At 42.7% G+C, this 15706-nt stretch overlaps 1 protein-coding gene across 4 annotated transcripts in view; it reads left to right on the plus strand.

Annotated features, from left to right (window-relative positions):
- ZBTB40 (zinc finger and BTB domain containing 40) overlaps positions 1-15706 on the plus strand; it is a 34539-nt gene that overhangs the window by 13193 nt on the left and 5640 nt on the right. The window contains exons 5-17 of one of the 4 annotated variants that reach the window (XM_075839550.1): positions 709-851; positions 950-1142; positions 1734-1870; positions 2600-2798; positions 2976-3109; positions 4344-4512; positions 6058-6504; positions 9571-9777; positions 10042-10206; positions 10714-10928; positions 12693-12855; positions 14067-14153; positions 14992-15218. In XM_075839550.1, coding sequence (XP_075695665.1) covers positions 709-851; positions 950-1142; positions 1734-1870; positions 2600-2798; positions 2976-3109; positions 4344-4512; positions 6058-6504; positions 9571-9777; positions 10042-10206; positions 10714-10928; positions 12693-12855; positions 14067-14153; positions 14992-15218 — 2486 coding nt within the window. Of the gene's footprint in view, positions 1-708; positions 852-949; positions 1143-1733; positions 1871-2599; positions 2799-2975; positions 3110-4343; positions 4513-6057; positions 6505-9570; positions 9778-10041; positions 10207-10713; positions 10929-12692; positions 12871-14066; positions 14154-14991; positions 15219-15706 lie in introns of all 4 variants that reach the window. The other 3 variants (XM_075839549.1, XM_075839551.1, XM_075839552.1) reach the window with 3 other exon arrangements.

The raw sequence follows: 15706 nt of genomic DNA on the forward strand, positions 1-15706 counted from the left end.
GCAGCGCCGTGAAAAGGCATATGCATCAGAATAAAGCCCATTAGTGGCCGCCGTTAAAAGGCGTATTGGCGGTCACTAACGGGTTAAAGGGATTCTCTAGTATGTCAACAATGCCTAATCACTGTATAAAATACTCTGTGTTTCAATTTACCATTTTCAAGATCTACTTGCTGTCAGTGAATGTGAACATTCTTGTTTAAATCCAGAGGCTGAAAACCCTTACGAACTAAATACTTTTCACAGCTGAGGATTTGTTACAATGGTATTCAGCCTGTTTATCATGCAGTGTTTTGTTTTTTTTGAAAGGACACGGTTGTTGAAAACCCTGACATATGAGAAGTATTAGGTCTTTACAGGTTTTTGGCCTCTTAATGTTAAAAAAAAAAAAGTTTTCCCCATTCAATTGCAGTAAGCAGAGATCTAGTAGTAGTGAGGAATTGAAAAACAACGTTTATTAATAAGTTGCTCATAAAGGTAATGGCATATCACTAGGGTCCAAAGAATATTTTTCCCTACATAGCCAATCGCTGTGCAGGGAAAACGTTGAAGGGAGGGGGTGCAGCACTAAAGCAGCACTGCGGCCTCTTCATTTTCAGAATTGGTGGGGATCTCGGGTCAGACCACCACGTTATCACTCTATGAGATGGGGAAAACACCTTTAGTGGAGTGCATTCTCTTTTGATGTGATTTTTGTCTCCATATCTACAGCACTTGTGGAAGAAGAGAAAACCTTGTTCGATCTCCTGATGGAACGTAGAGAAGAGCTGATACAGTGTATTACTGAGCTCAGCCCGATCATTGAGTGTCTGGATACAGCGGAGGAGGGCTTTCTAAGCAATATTGAGAAAAAGGTATTTCAAATTGTTCTCTCTCCCACTGAAGAGCGCTTTGTCTTCTTATGGCTTCAAGTTTCACCAGTCTCAGTGATACATATCCCTTGTGATGACAGGTGATCATTGACTGCTGTGATGGCGGATCACACAAGGACACCATGGATAAACTCTTGAAGAAGGCATCAGAAACCAAAACTTTGAGCCCTGATAGTTTGATAAAACTTCTACAAGCCGTGAGAGAAGCCTTTCCCGATCTGCACACTTTGCTTGATCTACTAGAGCCACACTGTAAAAAATCCACCATTAAAGGTATGAAACCTTATATTCCAGCAGTGAACATGTATCCCCTAATTACGGGATAGGTAAAAAAGGTTTGATCAGTGGGGGTCCGACCATTGGGACCAATGACTAGAAAAATGGACCGTAGTTACCCATCCCTTCCAACTGGTACGTGTGTGGTAGGGAGCAGCGGTATTGCACGTGTATGAAGCGGCGTCGCACAACTCTACTCCGATATAGAAACTGCCATGAGGTCATTACTCTGCCATACGTCTTTCCACCACGATAGTAGGCAGGGGCAGGGCTGGGGTCCCCCTAGCAAACACTGGGGGGGGGGGGGGTCTCAGTGGTTTGACTCCCACTTATCTGACTTTTATCACCTTTCCCTTGGATGTTTATGGCTAGAATTAACCCATTAACTAAATATATTTGATTCTGTTCTTCCCCAAAGTTATTTTATTCATCTCCATTTTCTAATTCTTTCAGAATTGTACATGTAAGCAGTTCTTATATCTATAAATCTTCGGAAATATTTCAGAACTGAGGAACAAGACCAGAACAAGTTTATAACTGAACTTGACGATTATTGGGCACTCATTACATGTATTCTATTTGTTTCAGACAAGATAAGCATGGCAGATTACGGGGCAGAGCTGCTGAAGCAATATCAGGAAAATTTATCTGAAGTCGTCAATGATGCCGATTTGGTTCTCAGCGGAGTCTCATCAGCCACTACCCTAACAGATCATGAAAAAGAGGTCCGTCCCCAATTAAACTTTGTCCAGTATAGTTGTTTCATCCTTGCATTCTCCTGATTGATGACCAAATGCTGCAAGCCAACTGTGCCAGTTAGTTGTTTTTGCCATGATTTCTGTAATCCCTTACACCCTTTTATTCTGTCAGTGGAAAAAGCAGAGAGACTGTGCATCGTTCTGGTGGGCCACGCTATTCTCTCTATTGACGGTGTTGATATTCTGTTGACAGCATCAGGAGGGAAGCCAAATGAGATATAATTAAGTTGCTTAGACCCTCTATTACCAGAATTGTTCCAATTCGACAGGGAGCAATTGGGGTCATAGAAGTGTTAGTGAATTGATGGGCCATTGCATAGCAACAGTCCAGAAATGTACTGCGTGACAACCACAAAGCTTCCTGTTTTTTGTAGGTGATGTAAGGCTATTGCCAACCAATTACTTCTGCCGCTCCCTGTAGTGTGCTAGAGTATGCATGCTGCCTGTGACATGCATGCTGCTGCACTGGGCACAGTCTGCTGCCTCTCCTGTGTCTTAGAACTTTATATGGGGCTCTCCAGAATTCTGCTCCCAATTTGTATGATCTTTATAAATATTGCTTCTGATAGGTAGGTAATACCAGATCATATCTGTGTAATGCCTGGGCAAGACAACAAGAGACGTGTAGCGGCTCCAAACGTGGGGCTTCATTTTAATTGCAGCATAGAAAAATAATGGACACCTCTTCTGTTCCAGGTGGTGGAGAATATTGTGAGAAAGAACTGCAGCACTCGAATCTTCAGCGTACTGATGTCTTCTGTGTTTGAAGAGCAAACCTTAGCTGTTGTAGCAGTCTGGCAGCTGCTGTTAGCAATGCAAGAGTTAAACACATCCGTGAAGTCTGTGATGGATGAGATCCGTAAAGAACCTGGAACTGATGTCTTCTTTCAGAGTGGTATGAAGAGTTCAATACAACACATAAAAAAACAAAATGCTCATAGTTTCCAAAATGGTCTCTGCTTTCATTGGTCACTATGGGATAAAGTCAATATATTTGTCTGCACTAGTTTTTGGACATTTAATTTTTTTTGTATCATTTTATTTTATCCTGATCATGGTTTTCCCATAACAGTGATGAACAGAGACAATGAAGTGGCGGAGATCTTGGTGCGCCACAGCGAGTCAATAGCGCAAGCTTTCAGACACTGCGATGTTCTCAGCTTGGTGTCACCGGAGCAGGAATCTCTGAACGACTTGGTCAAACAGGTAAACGCTAGTCAGGCAAATGCAGCTGTCTTCTCTTTCAATGGCGACTGTACGGGTAGAGCAGGTTCTATTCACTTCACTTAATCACCTGAATTATGGGATCACATTAGTTGTGTAGCAGTGACTTGGAAACGGAGGGGAAATTCCAGGTCTCGTGCAACAGTTTTGTTTCATGCTGCATAAAAGAGGTTTATTACTACCACACAGCTGCAGTTTGTTAAAACGTATCCGTGTAGGTCAAAGCTATCAGACCTGGAGAAGGATTGCTGTATGTAGCTCACACGGGATTGCCTGCACAATACATTGTAACAAACTGTAGCTATGTGAAAGCAGAATTGTAAAGCTCTGGAGGCTAAACATGTCTGTTTATATTCACTGACGGTAAGCAGAGACCTTAAATTGGGAACTGAAAGTTTCTGAACTTTTCATTCATTAAGCCTTGTTTAACTCTTTCAATGCTAAGAAAGTATATAATACATCATGCCTAGAATATAAGAGATGGAGCTTAGATTTTGGCATGAGTCTTCGCTTTCAAGTTCTATCAGACTCAAAGCCTTTGTGCAATTTTTGGGAGCGCAGCTCTTGTTTGAAGTAGGAGAGCAGGATGAGAAGTTTTTAACTTCTTGGTTTTGTGTATGGGAGGGAGGAAGCTGCAGGTGAGAGCATGAAGAGAGATTACAGCCTGGTACTCTCATCTCTCGCCCTGTACAGCCTCCAGTGACCCCCATGGGGTGAATCTTATGACCCCTCTTACCAATCAGAGAGTATATGTGCTCTCTAAATGTCAAATTTAGGTTGGAGGTCTTTTTATTTTTTTTGTACTTTTATCCACAAACTTGACATTTTATAAATTTTTACACAACGCTACGCCTAAGCGAAATTGCATAAAGGTGGCAAGAAGCACAAAGTGCTGGGGGGCGTTTTTAAAATGTGCCAGGTGTCTACTTTCATAAAATATATGGGTATGGGGGTATAAGAGATATATAGATATATATATTTTATTTTTTATATATATATATATATATATATATATATATATAAATTCATTTTTGTGTCTGTCAAAAGTGTGAAATTGTGGCGGCGTTGAAATGGCTTCTAGGCAATTCTCTGTTCAGTACTTATCTCAGCTTTTTATTTATGTGCTATATTTTGTTGCCTTGGAAATACTAATGCTTTATGCCATTGTATTCTGTTTCATTGTGATCATGGAAATGTTTCTCACTTTCTGTTCTAGATGTTAAACGTTCCGCAGCAGAATGAACATGGCGATTTACCTGCAAGGCTCCTCCTGAGTACTGCTCTGCAGCACGCTGTGCCTGTCCTGAAGTTCTGCCAGCTGCTGTGTCGTCTCCAAGACTCTGCCCCTGACTTACAGCCATTAATGAAAGAGTTAGAAGAACTTGGTTAGTGTTTTGGATTTGTGTGTTGCTTCCCTGCTACAAGCAAAGCAGAAAATGCTGGTGTCATCAAATTCAGGGTTATCAACAAAGTACAACATTTTCTGTGGCATCTGAGCATTTTACATTTTTTTTAATCTATTTATTTTATTTATTTTTTGCTTAATCAACCGTAAAGAGGAAACTTTGGTAAAAAATTTAACGTTTCCCATTGTATTCTAATAAATTATTTCTTAGTCGGGCCCTGACTGAATGTGTACAGGCTGAGGTTTTGTGACAGGAGGCAACTAGATGGTGGCAGTGCCGGATCTTTCTTGCTGTTGTGCAGATCCAGAACTGTCACTCTTTGCATAGAAGAGCTGGTACTGTGTATGTTTATACATGGCATTTCCGGTGCTTGCTGCGAGATAGAGGAAGATGGTGGTTGGGATTCAGCCCTGGATTGTGTGTAAGGCGTTTGAATAAACTGCAAGCTGATTGATCTGAACCACCGTAGTGCTGTAGGGGAGTCAACTTTAGGTGAGATTGCTCTTTAAAGATGTTGTAAGCGGTATAAAGCAAATGGCTGCCTACTTTCAGAAACAGCGCCACCCTTATCCATGGTCTGGTATTGCAGCTCAGCCCCACTAACGTGAATAAGGCTCAGCTGTAATACCATCACCTGGATAAGAATAGCTCTGTCTTTTAAAGAGAACCTTTCACCTCCCCATACATGTGCAGCATGTAATGGGGAGGGCTGAACAAACTCTGGGGCACTTTACATTTTTTTTCTACCTCCCTCCGTTATTTAGATATCGGTGCCGTTATATTTGGCGGCCGATATTTAAATAACCCCCTGAACAGTCAACGGGGCGTGTACTGGCAAGGGGGCGTGTTACTATGGCTGTGACACTGTCCAATCAGATACGGAGAGTGTTCGAGCCAGGAGAGAGAGGGAGTGTGTGCGTGCGCGCGCACATGCTCTCACTCTTCAGCTTTCAGGATTAGTCTTCTGTCGAACTGACATAGGGGCGTGTCACTGCTACGGACCGTGTAACAGCTGTGGAGAGAAGAGCGCGCTCATCTCTTCAGCTCTTGCGAGAGATCAGTCTTGTATTGTCTGCCGAACTGGCAAAGGGGGCGTGTCTCTGCTACGGACAGTGCAAGCGCTCCCCAGCTCTTACACTGTCCCTAGTAGTGACACGCCCCCTTGCCAGTTCGGGTGAAAAGACTGCAATCGCACACTCTCTCTCCTCGCTCTTGCTGTAACACTGTCCATATCTGATTGGACAGTGTCACAGCCATAGTAACACGCCCCCTTGACTGTTCAGGGGGTTATTTAAATATCGGGCGCCAAATATAACGGCACCGATATCTAAATAACTGAGGGAGGTAGAAAAAAAAATGTAAAGTGCCCCAGGGTTTGTGCAGCCCTGCCCATTACATGCTGCACATGTATGGGGAGGTGAAAGGTTCTCTTTAATTTTATATCATTCCCTTTAATTTGCTGCCTTGTAAAATTGTTTATATTCAACCGTTATCAGTTGCCGTTTAGAATTTATTTATTTTAAGGTTTGCTGGTGGACGGCAGCTGCAATTTCCAAAGTGCCATCAAGTGGGCGGTAAACCATGAATGCCAGCTTGATGTTATCGAAGAGGTTAATGATCGAAATGACGAAGATGAAGAAGCAAAAGATGATGAAAATGAAGAAGTGGATTCTGAAAGAGAGAGAGCAGAGCTCGCACAAGAAAAGGGATCAAAAAAGAATTTCATCTGCAAATCGTGTGACAAGATCTTCTTGTTTCGCTGCCGCTTGGAGGTGCACATGAAGCGCTGTCGAATGGCTAAAAGAAATCCTCTACAATGCCAAGACTGCAACGTGGTTCAGGCCTCCAAGAAAGAGCTAGACCAGCATCGAGAGGACGTACACGGCTATCTGATATCTCGTAATAACAAAGGAAAGAAGAAAATGCTGGTGACGTGTGACATTTGTGGCAAAGAATTCGCTCACCCGTCAGGTAATAGTCTTTATAAATTGAGAGAGGATGAAAGTCTGTCCTGGTCATGTGATCATCACATGACTAGGACGGATTTGTATTCACTGCAAGTTAAAGGGGTTGTGTGGTGACCGAAGAGAGTTAGCTTTGTCCTCACTGCAGTATGTGATACACTCGCTAATATAATATACATTCCGGTCCCCCATCACGCGGATTCTGAGATTTTTATAGCACTGCCGGGGGACCGGAAGTCTAGTTACACAGCCTTCCTTTATGATGACACAAATCTTCGTCATGTGACGACCACTGTTACTGCTTGTACAGCGAGGCCGGTCACATGACGAAGAGTCGAGTCGTCATAAAGGAAGGCTGTGCAACTAGACTTCCAGTCCCCCGGCAGTGCTATAAAAATCTATGAAAATCTCAATCAGCGTGACGGGGGACCGGAGTGTATATTAGCGAGTGTACTCACATACTGCAGTAACTACAATGTTAATGCTTTTCGGTCACCACACAACCCCTTTAACAATGAAGATTCCTATTGAGCGACAGCAAACTAGGATCTTTGAAAACCGCAAGGAATTGATACAGAAAGGCCCCATGCACATAAACGTGTTTTTGCGGCCGCAATTCTCCCGAAAATCCACGGGAGAATTGCGGCCCCATTCATTCCTATGGGGCCATGCACACGTTCGGGCTCATTGAAAATAATGGCCACGGCCATGTGCACAGCCCGTGATTTGCAGGCGGCTCGCGGCTGACACTCCGTGGCTGGCCGTCCCGAAAATCATGGCCGTGCACATGGCTACGGTCGTGTGCATGAGGCCAAAGTAAAACTTTTAATTTTACAGTGAATAACCTTTTGTTTGCTGTAAATGTCATCTGACCTCCCACAATGGACTCGGGTTGCACGATGCATCGAAACGTTGATACTGTTTCGCTGTCGTGCACCATGAAACTGATCAATTCTGTTATTTAATGTATTTCGATACTAAGCTGTGTGGTCGCACAGCTAAGCATAGTAACACATGAATGTATGAGAGCGAGGCTGCGGCTGTGTAATACAGTCATTGCCGCGCTCCGGAGTCCTGACAAGTGCGCGCGGTCAGGATGATGCGATACGGCCGGCACTGCACTAATGATTTCCGGTACTGAAGACAGAACATGGCGGACACACTACAAAACACCCCCATGTGCTGTCTTCAGTGCCTGCGCTGCCGCTCATTAGTGTAGCGCCCGCCGCATCACCTTATGCTGACCGCGCGCACTTCCTGTCAGGAGCAGGGCAATGGCTGTATTAAAGCCCCGCTCTAACGGCGGAGATCAGAGAACCCTCTCCGCCGCTATTCCAGTGAATGCTACAATCAAAGCTGACTGCAGCATTCAAGGGGAAAATGAGATGGGGAAATGCCCTTTGGATGCGTCACCGGAATCCCTGTAACGCGATCGACGGACATAACACATGGGCACAACCCAAGGTCCATTGAATGACCCCAGGGCTGTCTTACCATATTTACTGTTGTTAAAGCATACTTGGGTATGTCCTAACAACTGCCTGTGTACTATCCGTACACAGGCTAATGTACTGTAATATAGATGGATATATGCCAGTATATTAAAGTTTAAAAATGAAGTTAAAAAAAAATAATAAATTTTAAAAAAATAACTTTTTCCAATAATCATTAAAATAAGTCTCAATGCATACAATATACATCGCGACCGTAATAACACATTTATAGCGTCATTCAGGTTTACACTGTTATAAAAAAAAACTGCTTTCTTTCACTTATTAAAGTGAGGCACGAGGTTTTACGAATTTTGAACCCCCCCATGTGCCTCACATTAACAGTAATTAACCCCATCATGTACCTCACATATTAGCCCAATGTTGTCCATTATGACTGAGGAACATGATGGAGTTATTTATTAATGTGAGGTACGTGGAGGTTCAAAATTCATCGCACCCCGCGACTCACATCAGAAAACTGATGTTTATTATTGTTGGCAAAGTATCGTTTTGGTATCGAGTATCGCAATACTACACAAAGTATCGGTATCGAAGTCCAAATTCTGGTATTCTGACACTCCTACAATGGACCTCTCTCAGGAAATCATCAATCTGAGTTTAGCTTTATAATATGAATGGAGAAGAAAACCTCTTGTAACTTAATAGTAAAGAAAAGTATTTCCACAAATATCCAACTTTATTATGTTGATTATTACTATGGAGCATTTCCCATAATAAAATTCAAAGCGTACATAACTTTTCAGGTGAGTTTTCAGTGCAAGTTGTCATACATGAGGAATAACGCTTTCTGGCCAATATTTGACTTGTATTCTTCATTATTTAGCAGTTTTTCCCTCTGCAGGCTCTATCTCTAGTTCTCAGTTGTCTCTGAGCTAGTGGGTGGAGCCTAACGGCTATCATGTCTTTTATATATATATATTTATATATATATATATATATATATATATAAAAAGCTGAGGGCAACGTGGAGGCCTTCTACAGCAGTAATGACCAGTGTAGCTGTGAATCCAGGGGTGAGATCTAACACTTACCAGAAGCTGCAGCATTGTGTGTGCGTGTGTCTCTCTGCGCCTGCTCCTTTCTCCCCCCCCCCCCTACCCCCTCCATGGACTTCTATGGGCAGTTGTGACCTGATCCCTAAGTGAGCGCTTGGCCACGATGGATTTAGCAGTAAATTTAGAGTGAGTGAACAATTAGGAAGGGGGAGGAAAGGAGCCTGATAAGTGAAGAAACAGGCATTTTTCTCTCAGATATATTACAAAGTAACTATTGGTGTATGCAGTTTGTTGAAACGTTCATGACCTTTTAACTCCGCAGATTGTTTTTGTCCATTACCCTGGGAAAAGCTAGATGACCACTCCAATGGGAGCAGTAACGGTAGCAGCATATTAGCAAATTGCTTGTCGCCCAGCTTTTTCTAAAAATGGATAAAACTAGGAAACAATTGAAAAAAAGTTTATAGCTTTAACTTGACACATGAGAGTAATGCAAGGATGTAAATTTACTTCTCTATATACACTGAATGTGAAATTGATCATCTGTAACTTGCTGTTTCTCAGGTCTGCAGTACCATAAACGGACAGAGCATTTTGACGAGAAGCCGTTCTCCTGTGAGGAGTGTGGAGCCAAGTTTGCGGCAAACTCCACTCTGAAGAATCATCAACGGCTGCACACTGGAGAGCGCCCCTTCGTGTGTAAACACTGTCACATGACTTTCACCCAGGCTGCCGCACTTTCCTACCACACTAAAAAGAAGCATTCTGAAGGTAAGGTACTGGCCCACCTGTTTGTAGATATGCGTACAATATGTTCTATGTTGGTAATCTTCAACTTGTGACTCTCCAGCTGTTGCAAAACTACAACTCCCAGCAAGCCTGGACAGCCACAGGTTGGAGACCACTGCTTTGTGATTGCTGAGCTGAATTCCTGCATTAATGCTAATTTACCACAAGGTGGTGCTGCTGTCTATGCATAAAGATGCACATTGCTATTTTCTAATATTACAGGTGTTATCTGTCATTCCACTCCAGGTAAAATGTATGTGTGCCAGTATTGTGATGCCGTATTTGCACAATCTATTGAGCTGACTAGACACGTGAGGACTCACACGGGAGACAAGCCGTACGTCTGTCGAGAATGTGGGAAAGGTTTCAGCCAAGCCAATGGACTTAGTATACACCTGCGGACTTTCCATAGTGAGTTACATTTATTTTTCAGCAGTAGAATATAGAAAACGGTCTTGTGAATCCACTTTATTATATGTATTACCTTGATTTATTAGTTTTGACTTTAGTATTTATTTACAGCACTCCTAGAGGATCTGTCCGCTCTCCTGACATGTCTGTCTTAGTAAAAAATAGTTTCCCCCATGAAATAACAATTCTGGAACATATTTTCTTAGATCTCTGTTGTGCCGTTCCTCCGTTATTCCTCCTAGAAATGTATAAATAATTCTTATTCATAATTTTCTAGGAGGAATAACAGAGGAAGGACCCCCAATCCAGTTTTTTTTACTTGCACTTCTTCATTCCTTTGTTAAGGTTGGATAACATAAATCCTTCCTTTCATTTCATAAGATCTTGCTAGAGGTTTTTTACCTCCTGTTTATTGAACTCTTGCTTGGGCATTACAATACTAAGCAGTTTCATTCTCTGATTGTACAATCCCAGTCGATATCTTGACGTATTTTTGGATATTTTCAGACATTGAAGATCCCTATGACTGTCAGAAATGCAGAATGAGTTTTCCTACATTAGAAGAGAACAGACAGCACATACAAGTTGTACATTCCAAGGAATACCATCCCTGCCCTTCCTGTGAGAAGATTTTTAGTGCCCCTTCTCTACTAGAACGCCACATAGTCACCCATGTCGGAGGAAAGCCTTACAACTGTGAGATCTGTGACAAAGCATACCAGGTCAGTAAACTATTTCACCAGGTACCTGTGACTTTTAAAGGACCACTAAATAGAATACATATCTTTATTTTTCTTGCTACGGTTTTGTTTGATGTCACAATTTCAAAACTTGAAAAATAAAAGAGAAAAGCCGTGTATTTTTCTTGAGGCAGCCATGTTGTCTCCCCCCCCCCTTCCAATGTTACCGCACGTGAGCTAGGAACTTTAGGCTTCATACTTATTTTTTACCTATGCAGGGGACCGAATTGGGCATGTAGTATACTCACTGTTGCTAGATGTATGTATATGGTATGTACAAAATGTATGTGCCGAGTGTGGCCTCTATTACGTCTCTGTAGATGACGTCCCCTAGCTTACCCAGACTGCTGAATTCCAAATTTGTCTCGTTTTAGTAGCGATAAATCCCCCCTACATAGTTAGAATGACCAGTCACTCCGCTTTACCAGCACCCTAAACTTCAGCACTGTGGTGCTGCAATAGTGACCACAGACTATGGTTCCCTGATACTAGATGAGATCTACACACACAACGAATCAGAGCAGCATTGTGTATTTATATAATCAATATGTCCTCCGTCACAGTCCCCCAGAGGTGATTACCCAGCTTTCCCAGACTACAGAATGCCGGATCTGCCTAGTTCTGCATTGATTAAATCCCCCAACTCTCATATTGTAGCATAACTTGTCAGATTTGCTATTCAGGATCCTGAAAAAGCTGGGTAAGAATCCATGTGAAGCTGCAATGTAAACATCTGCCTACTTATGCAGTGATAAATGCTAGGTAGATTTGCCTTTCAGGATCTTGGGAAAGCTGGGAACAAAACATATGGAGCTGTAATAGAGACTGCTGAACATTAAATCTACAAAATATAACTCCCCCCTCTCTACTCTCAAATTGTGCCATAGCTATAGGGGTATTCCAGCCTTTTTGCATTTTTCACCTATCCACTGGATAGGTGAAAAATGCTAGGTTATTGGGGGTCTAACTTCTGGGACCCCCAACGATCGGCAGATTGCAAGATGGCGGCTAGGAGGCGTTTAAATGGAGTGAAGAACATGCGTGCGCGGTGCTGCTCCATTCAAAGTCTAGGCTGATAGCAACAGCCGATCAGGGTGGATAGGTGAAAAATGCTAAAGTCTGAAATACCCCTTTAAGCAGATTTGCATTTGAGTCCTGGGAAAGCTGGGTAACGAATCACGTGTAGCTGTAATGGTGATCTGGGAAATGCTAACTTTACCTAGATAAATCCCCCTCCTCGCTACCAAAATGTGCCATATCTATGCAGATTTGCCTCTTGGGAAAGCTGGATAACTTGCATAATGTAAGGGTGTACAAAAGTGGATTTCCGCTGCAGATATTTGCTGCATTTTTGTTACAGTAGGAAAGTATTTTTCTACAATTTCTGCACAAAGTACACAAATAAAAGACCAAACCTATAAATGTCACCTCCTCCAAGTGTAATCGTTGCTGCGCTGATTCCCATCTCCAGGTCCTTCAGCATTGCACCAGTAACCGACTCCATTATAGTCCAAAGGCCCTAAGCCCCGCCCCTTTTCCAGAGCTTCCCGTTTTGGCAGTGATGTCATGCTGGGAGGAGAGGGCTCCCTCGGTGCCTGTGAGATATCAGCAAAACTGCTTGTTCTTGCAGCTGCTAATATTTTTGCAGGCATATCTACAGAGGACCATTTTTATATATGTATTTTTGATGTTTAACATTTTGTGTCCCTCTAACCGGGTTCTCTTGTGTAATGTTATTTTCCACAGCAACTGTCAGGCCTATGGTACCATAACCGCACTCATCATCCAGATTTGTTTGCTGCCCAGAATCATCGCTCTTCCAAGTTCTCTTCTGCCCAGTGCAGTTCCTGTGAGCAGGTCTTTTCCAACACATCTACTCTTCAGAAGCACACAAAGCTAGAACATCCGGGTGAGTGCGTCAATGGTAAGACATCTTTTTTTATTTTAGATTCTAATCTGGCTTTATGTAAATTCAACATAACGGAGACGGCCACGCTGTGAACTCCTTTCATTCTGTCATGCTTCACCATAATGCAACCTGTGGCACTATGGTGCGACGTGACCAATTCGATGTGGCCGTGATAATGTTCATTGTGACTGATATACATTGGTACACTAGTAAGATATATACTTATGGCGTTTCCATGCTTGTATGTATTACTGTGATAATTCAAGGCACTTTCGTAGAACATTGTCCCATAGGCAACAATCAGGACCCTCTCTGTTCTGCTTACCTCCATAAATAATCCGTAAACTCGTGTGTGGGTGTAGCTCTAGAGATGTGGGAAAGCAAGTCTTGAACGTTCTGAAAAATAATTCTAGAGCATATTTTCTAAGAACTCAACTAGGAATGGCACAACTCAATTATTCCTCCTGGAAATGTAGGAAGAAATTGAGTGTTACCATTCTCCATGTCAGTAGGACGTGTCCCAAAAAACTATACTGTTTATTTAGTGCTGACGGTGTCCGTATTTAGGGGCACACCCTTTCATAAGGGGAATGGTAACACCCAGTTTTCAATTTATTCATACATTTTCCAGGAGGAATAACACAGGAATAATATAATGTAGAAGAAATGCTCCATAATTGCTGTTTTATGGGTAATTATAGTATTTACTAAACCTACATGTCCTCTTTAACCCCCTTCCTGGCCTGTGCTGTAATAGTATCTTGTGGTGAGTGGGCTGTTCCTGCGAACCACCGTACTAGTTATGGGACCATGATGGTGCAGGCACAGGAGCTGTGCCCACGCCGTTTCTTGTGGGTGTCGGCTGGGATCAATGATTACTCCAATCCTGGCCGCCTAACCCCTTAGATACCTCGGTCGATAATAGTCTTCAGGACCAGAATTGCCGTTTTTTTCCATCCCAAAAACGGAAAAAAATTCTGCGGTCCTGAAGGCCAAATTAGGCCTAAACTATGTTACGTCCTTAAGGGGTTGAAGAACTCCCTTTTTACATGTCACTTATGACTCACTATTCTCTTTTATTGTTCATGTGCAAAGATGTTTACAGAGACTCACATATTCCCCTAAAAGACACATACTAAATATATAGAAAAGCTATGCCTGAGGAACATTAGACAGAGTAACATTAAGTCTTCGGCTCTTGTCCCTTTCAGATAGTAAGGTTTATGAATGTGAGAAATGTAAGCAGACATACCCATCATCGGCCGCATTGCAAGTTCATATCAAGTGCAAGCACTCAGGTAAGTGTGGTTACATTGGTGAGTGCTTCATTTATGACAGAACCGCATCTAAGGGCACGTTCAGACGTGGCAGAGTTTTTCCGCTGCAAATGTTGGTGCAGTTTTGGGGCAATTACGCAACGAATCTGCACCAACACTTGCATATTTGACAGGTAATTCAGACATTGCAGAAAACACAGCGGACTTGCCACAGATTTCAGTTTTTGCATTGCAAAGGTTGAAATCCGCAGTGAACTTCCGCTTCTCCGCAACAGACAGTGCATGCTTTGGAGGGAAAATTACGCACCGCAGCCGATGGTCCGCAGCGGTGTTTTCCGCAACGTCTGAACTAACTTGCCTAAAAATGTATAGAAACAAATGTCAAAAACGGCCGCAGGAGAATTCCACAGCAATTCCGCCACGTCTGGCCGTGCCCTAACACTAACCATATAGCACTGGGTGAAAGTCCGGATAGTGAATCCACAGTTCCCTTTCCTCTATTCACACCAAGGTTTGGCAGTACACCAGTATCCTAGTAATACCTTGTCCACGTAATACTGCAATATTAAAAAGTAATACTATGGCCATGTTGTCATTAGAATGAGCCAGAGGGTTACTAGACTTACCTGTGACTTGTTCTGATCATATATGGTGATATTGCCCCTATCACTTTTAATGTTGCTGTATACCAGTATTACTATGATGTATATTGCCTGACCCTAGTTCAGCATTGGTAGGATGTTATACAGATGCCCCGATTTCAAGGAAACTGACCAAGTTTGCAGGAAACATTCAAAATACACGGCCAGCACACATTCTATGGTGTGTATATATTTATAATGATCTCTCTCATTATCAGGGACTCAGCCATTCCAGTGTCTTTACTGCAGCGAGTGTTTCCAGTTACCGGGCGCTCTGCAGCACCACGTATCTACAGACCATTTTAATGAGACGGAGAACACATTTGGTTGTGAACTATGCGGGGAGCTCTTCACTTCACAGACTCAGCTAGAGAAACACTATGAGACGGATCATCCTGACATCGTACTGGCGGAAACCCAAGAAGCAAACACTCAAGTTGTGCAGGTATTCTTTCCCTGCGTACCAGATGCGTATTTGGGATGCATTTCATCAAACGGCGAGCGGTCTCTGTGTACTGTTGTGTTATTTTTATTCTGCTGGCCTAACTGTGATTATGTTCATGTTCAGTGCAGTATCTACAGATGTAGCCAGCTTTATCTTGACTTTTAACGCATTAAATACACCGTGGCAAGAAACTTTAAATAGACTTTTTCAATGGCTTTTGTTGCGTGATTTCATGCTTCAGTCCAGATAAACTTGGCTACATCTGTAGGCATGGATAGGAGCAGCCAGCTGGGAAGGAGTTTTTTTATATATTAAAAGGGGTATTCCATCCTAAGATTTATTGCCAATCAACTGGATAGTTGATAAAAGTAAGATCAGTGGGGTCCAGCCGCTGGGCCCCCAACCGATCACTGGAACGGTCCACCGCCCTTCCAGCCGCACAAGCGTAGTTTGAATATATTATAGCCTATTCTAATGCAGAGCTGGAT

This window comes from Rhinoderma darwinii, chromosome 10 (genome assembly GCF_050947455.1).
Source record: "Rhinoderma darwinii isolate aRhiDar2 chromosome 10, aRhiDar2.hap1, whole genome shotgun sequence".
NCBI lineage: Eukaryota > Metazoa > Chordata > Amphibia > Anura > Rhinodermatidae > Rhinoderma > Rhinoderma darwinii.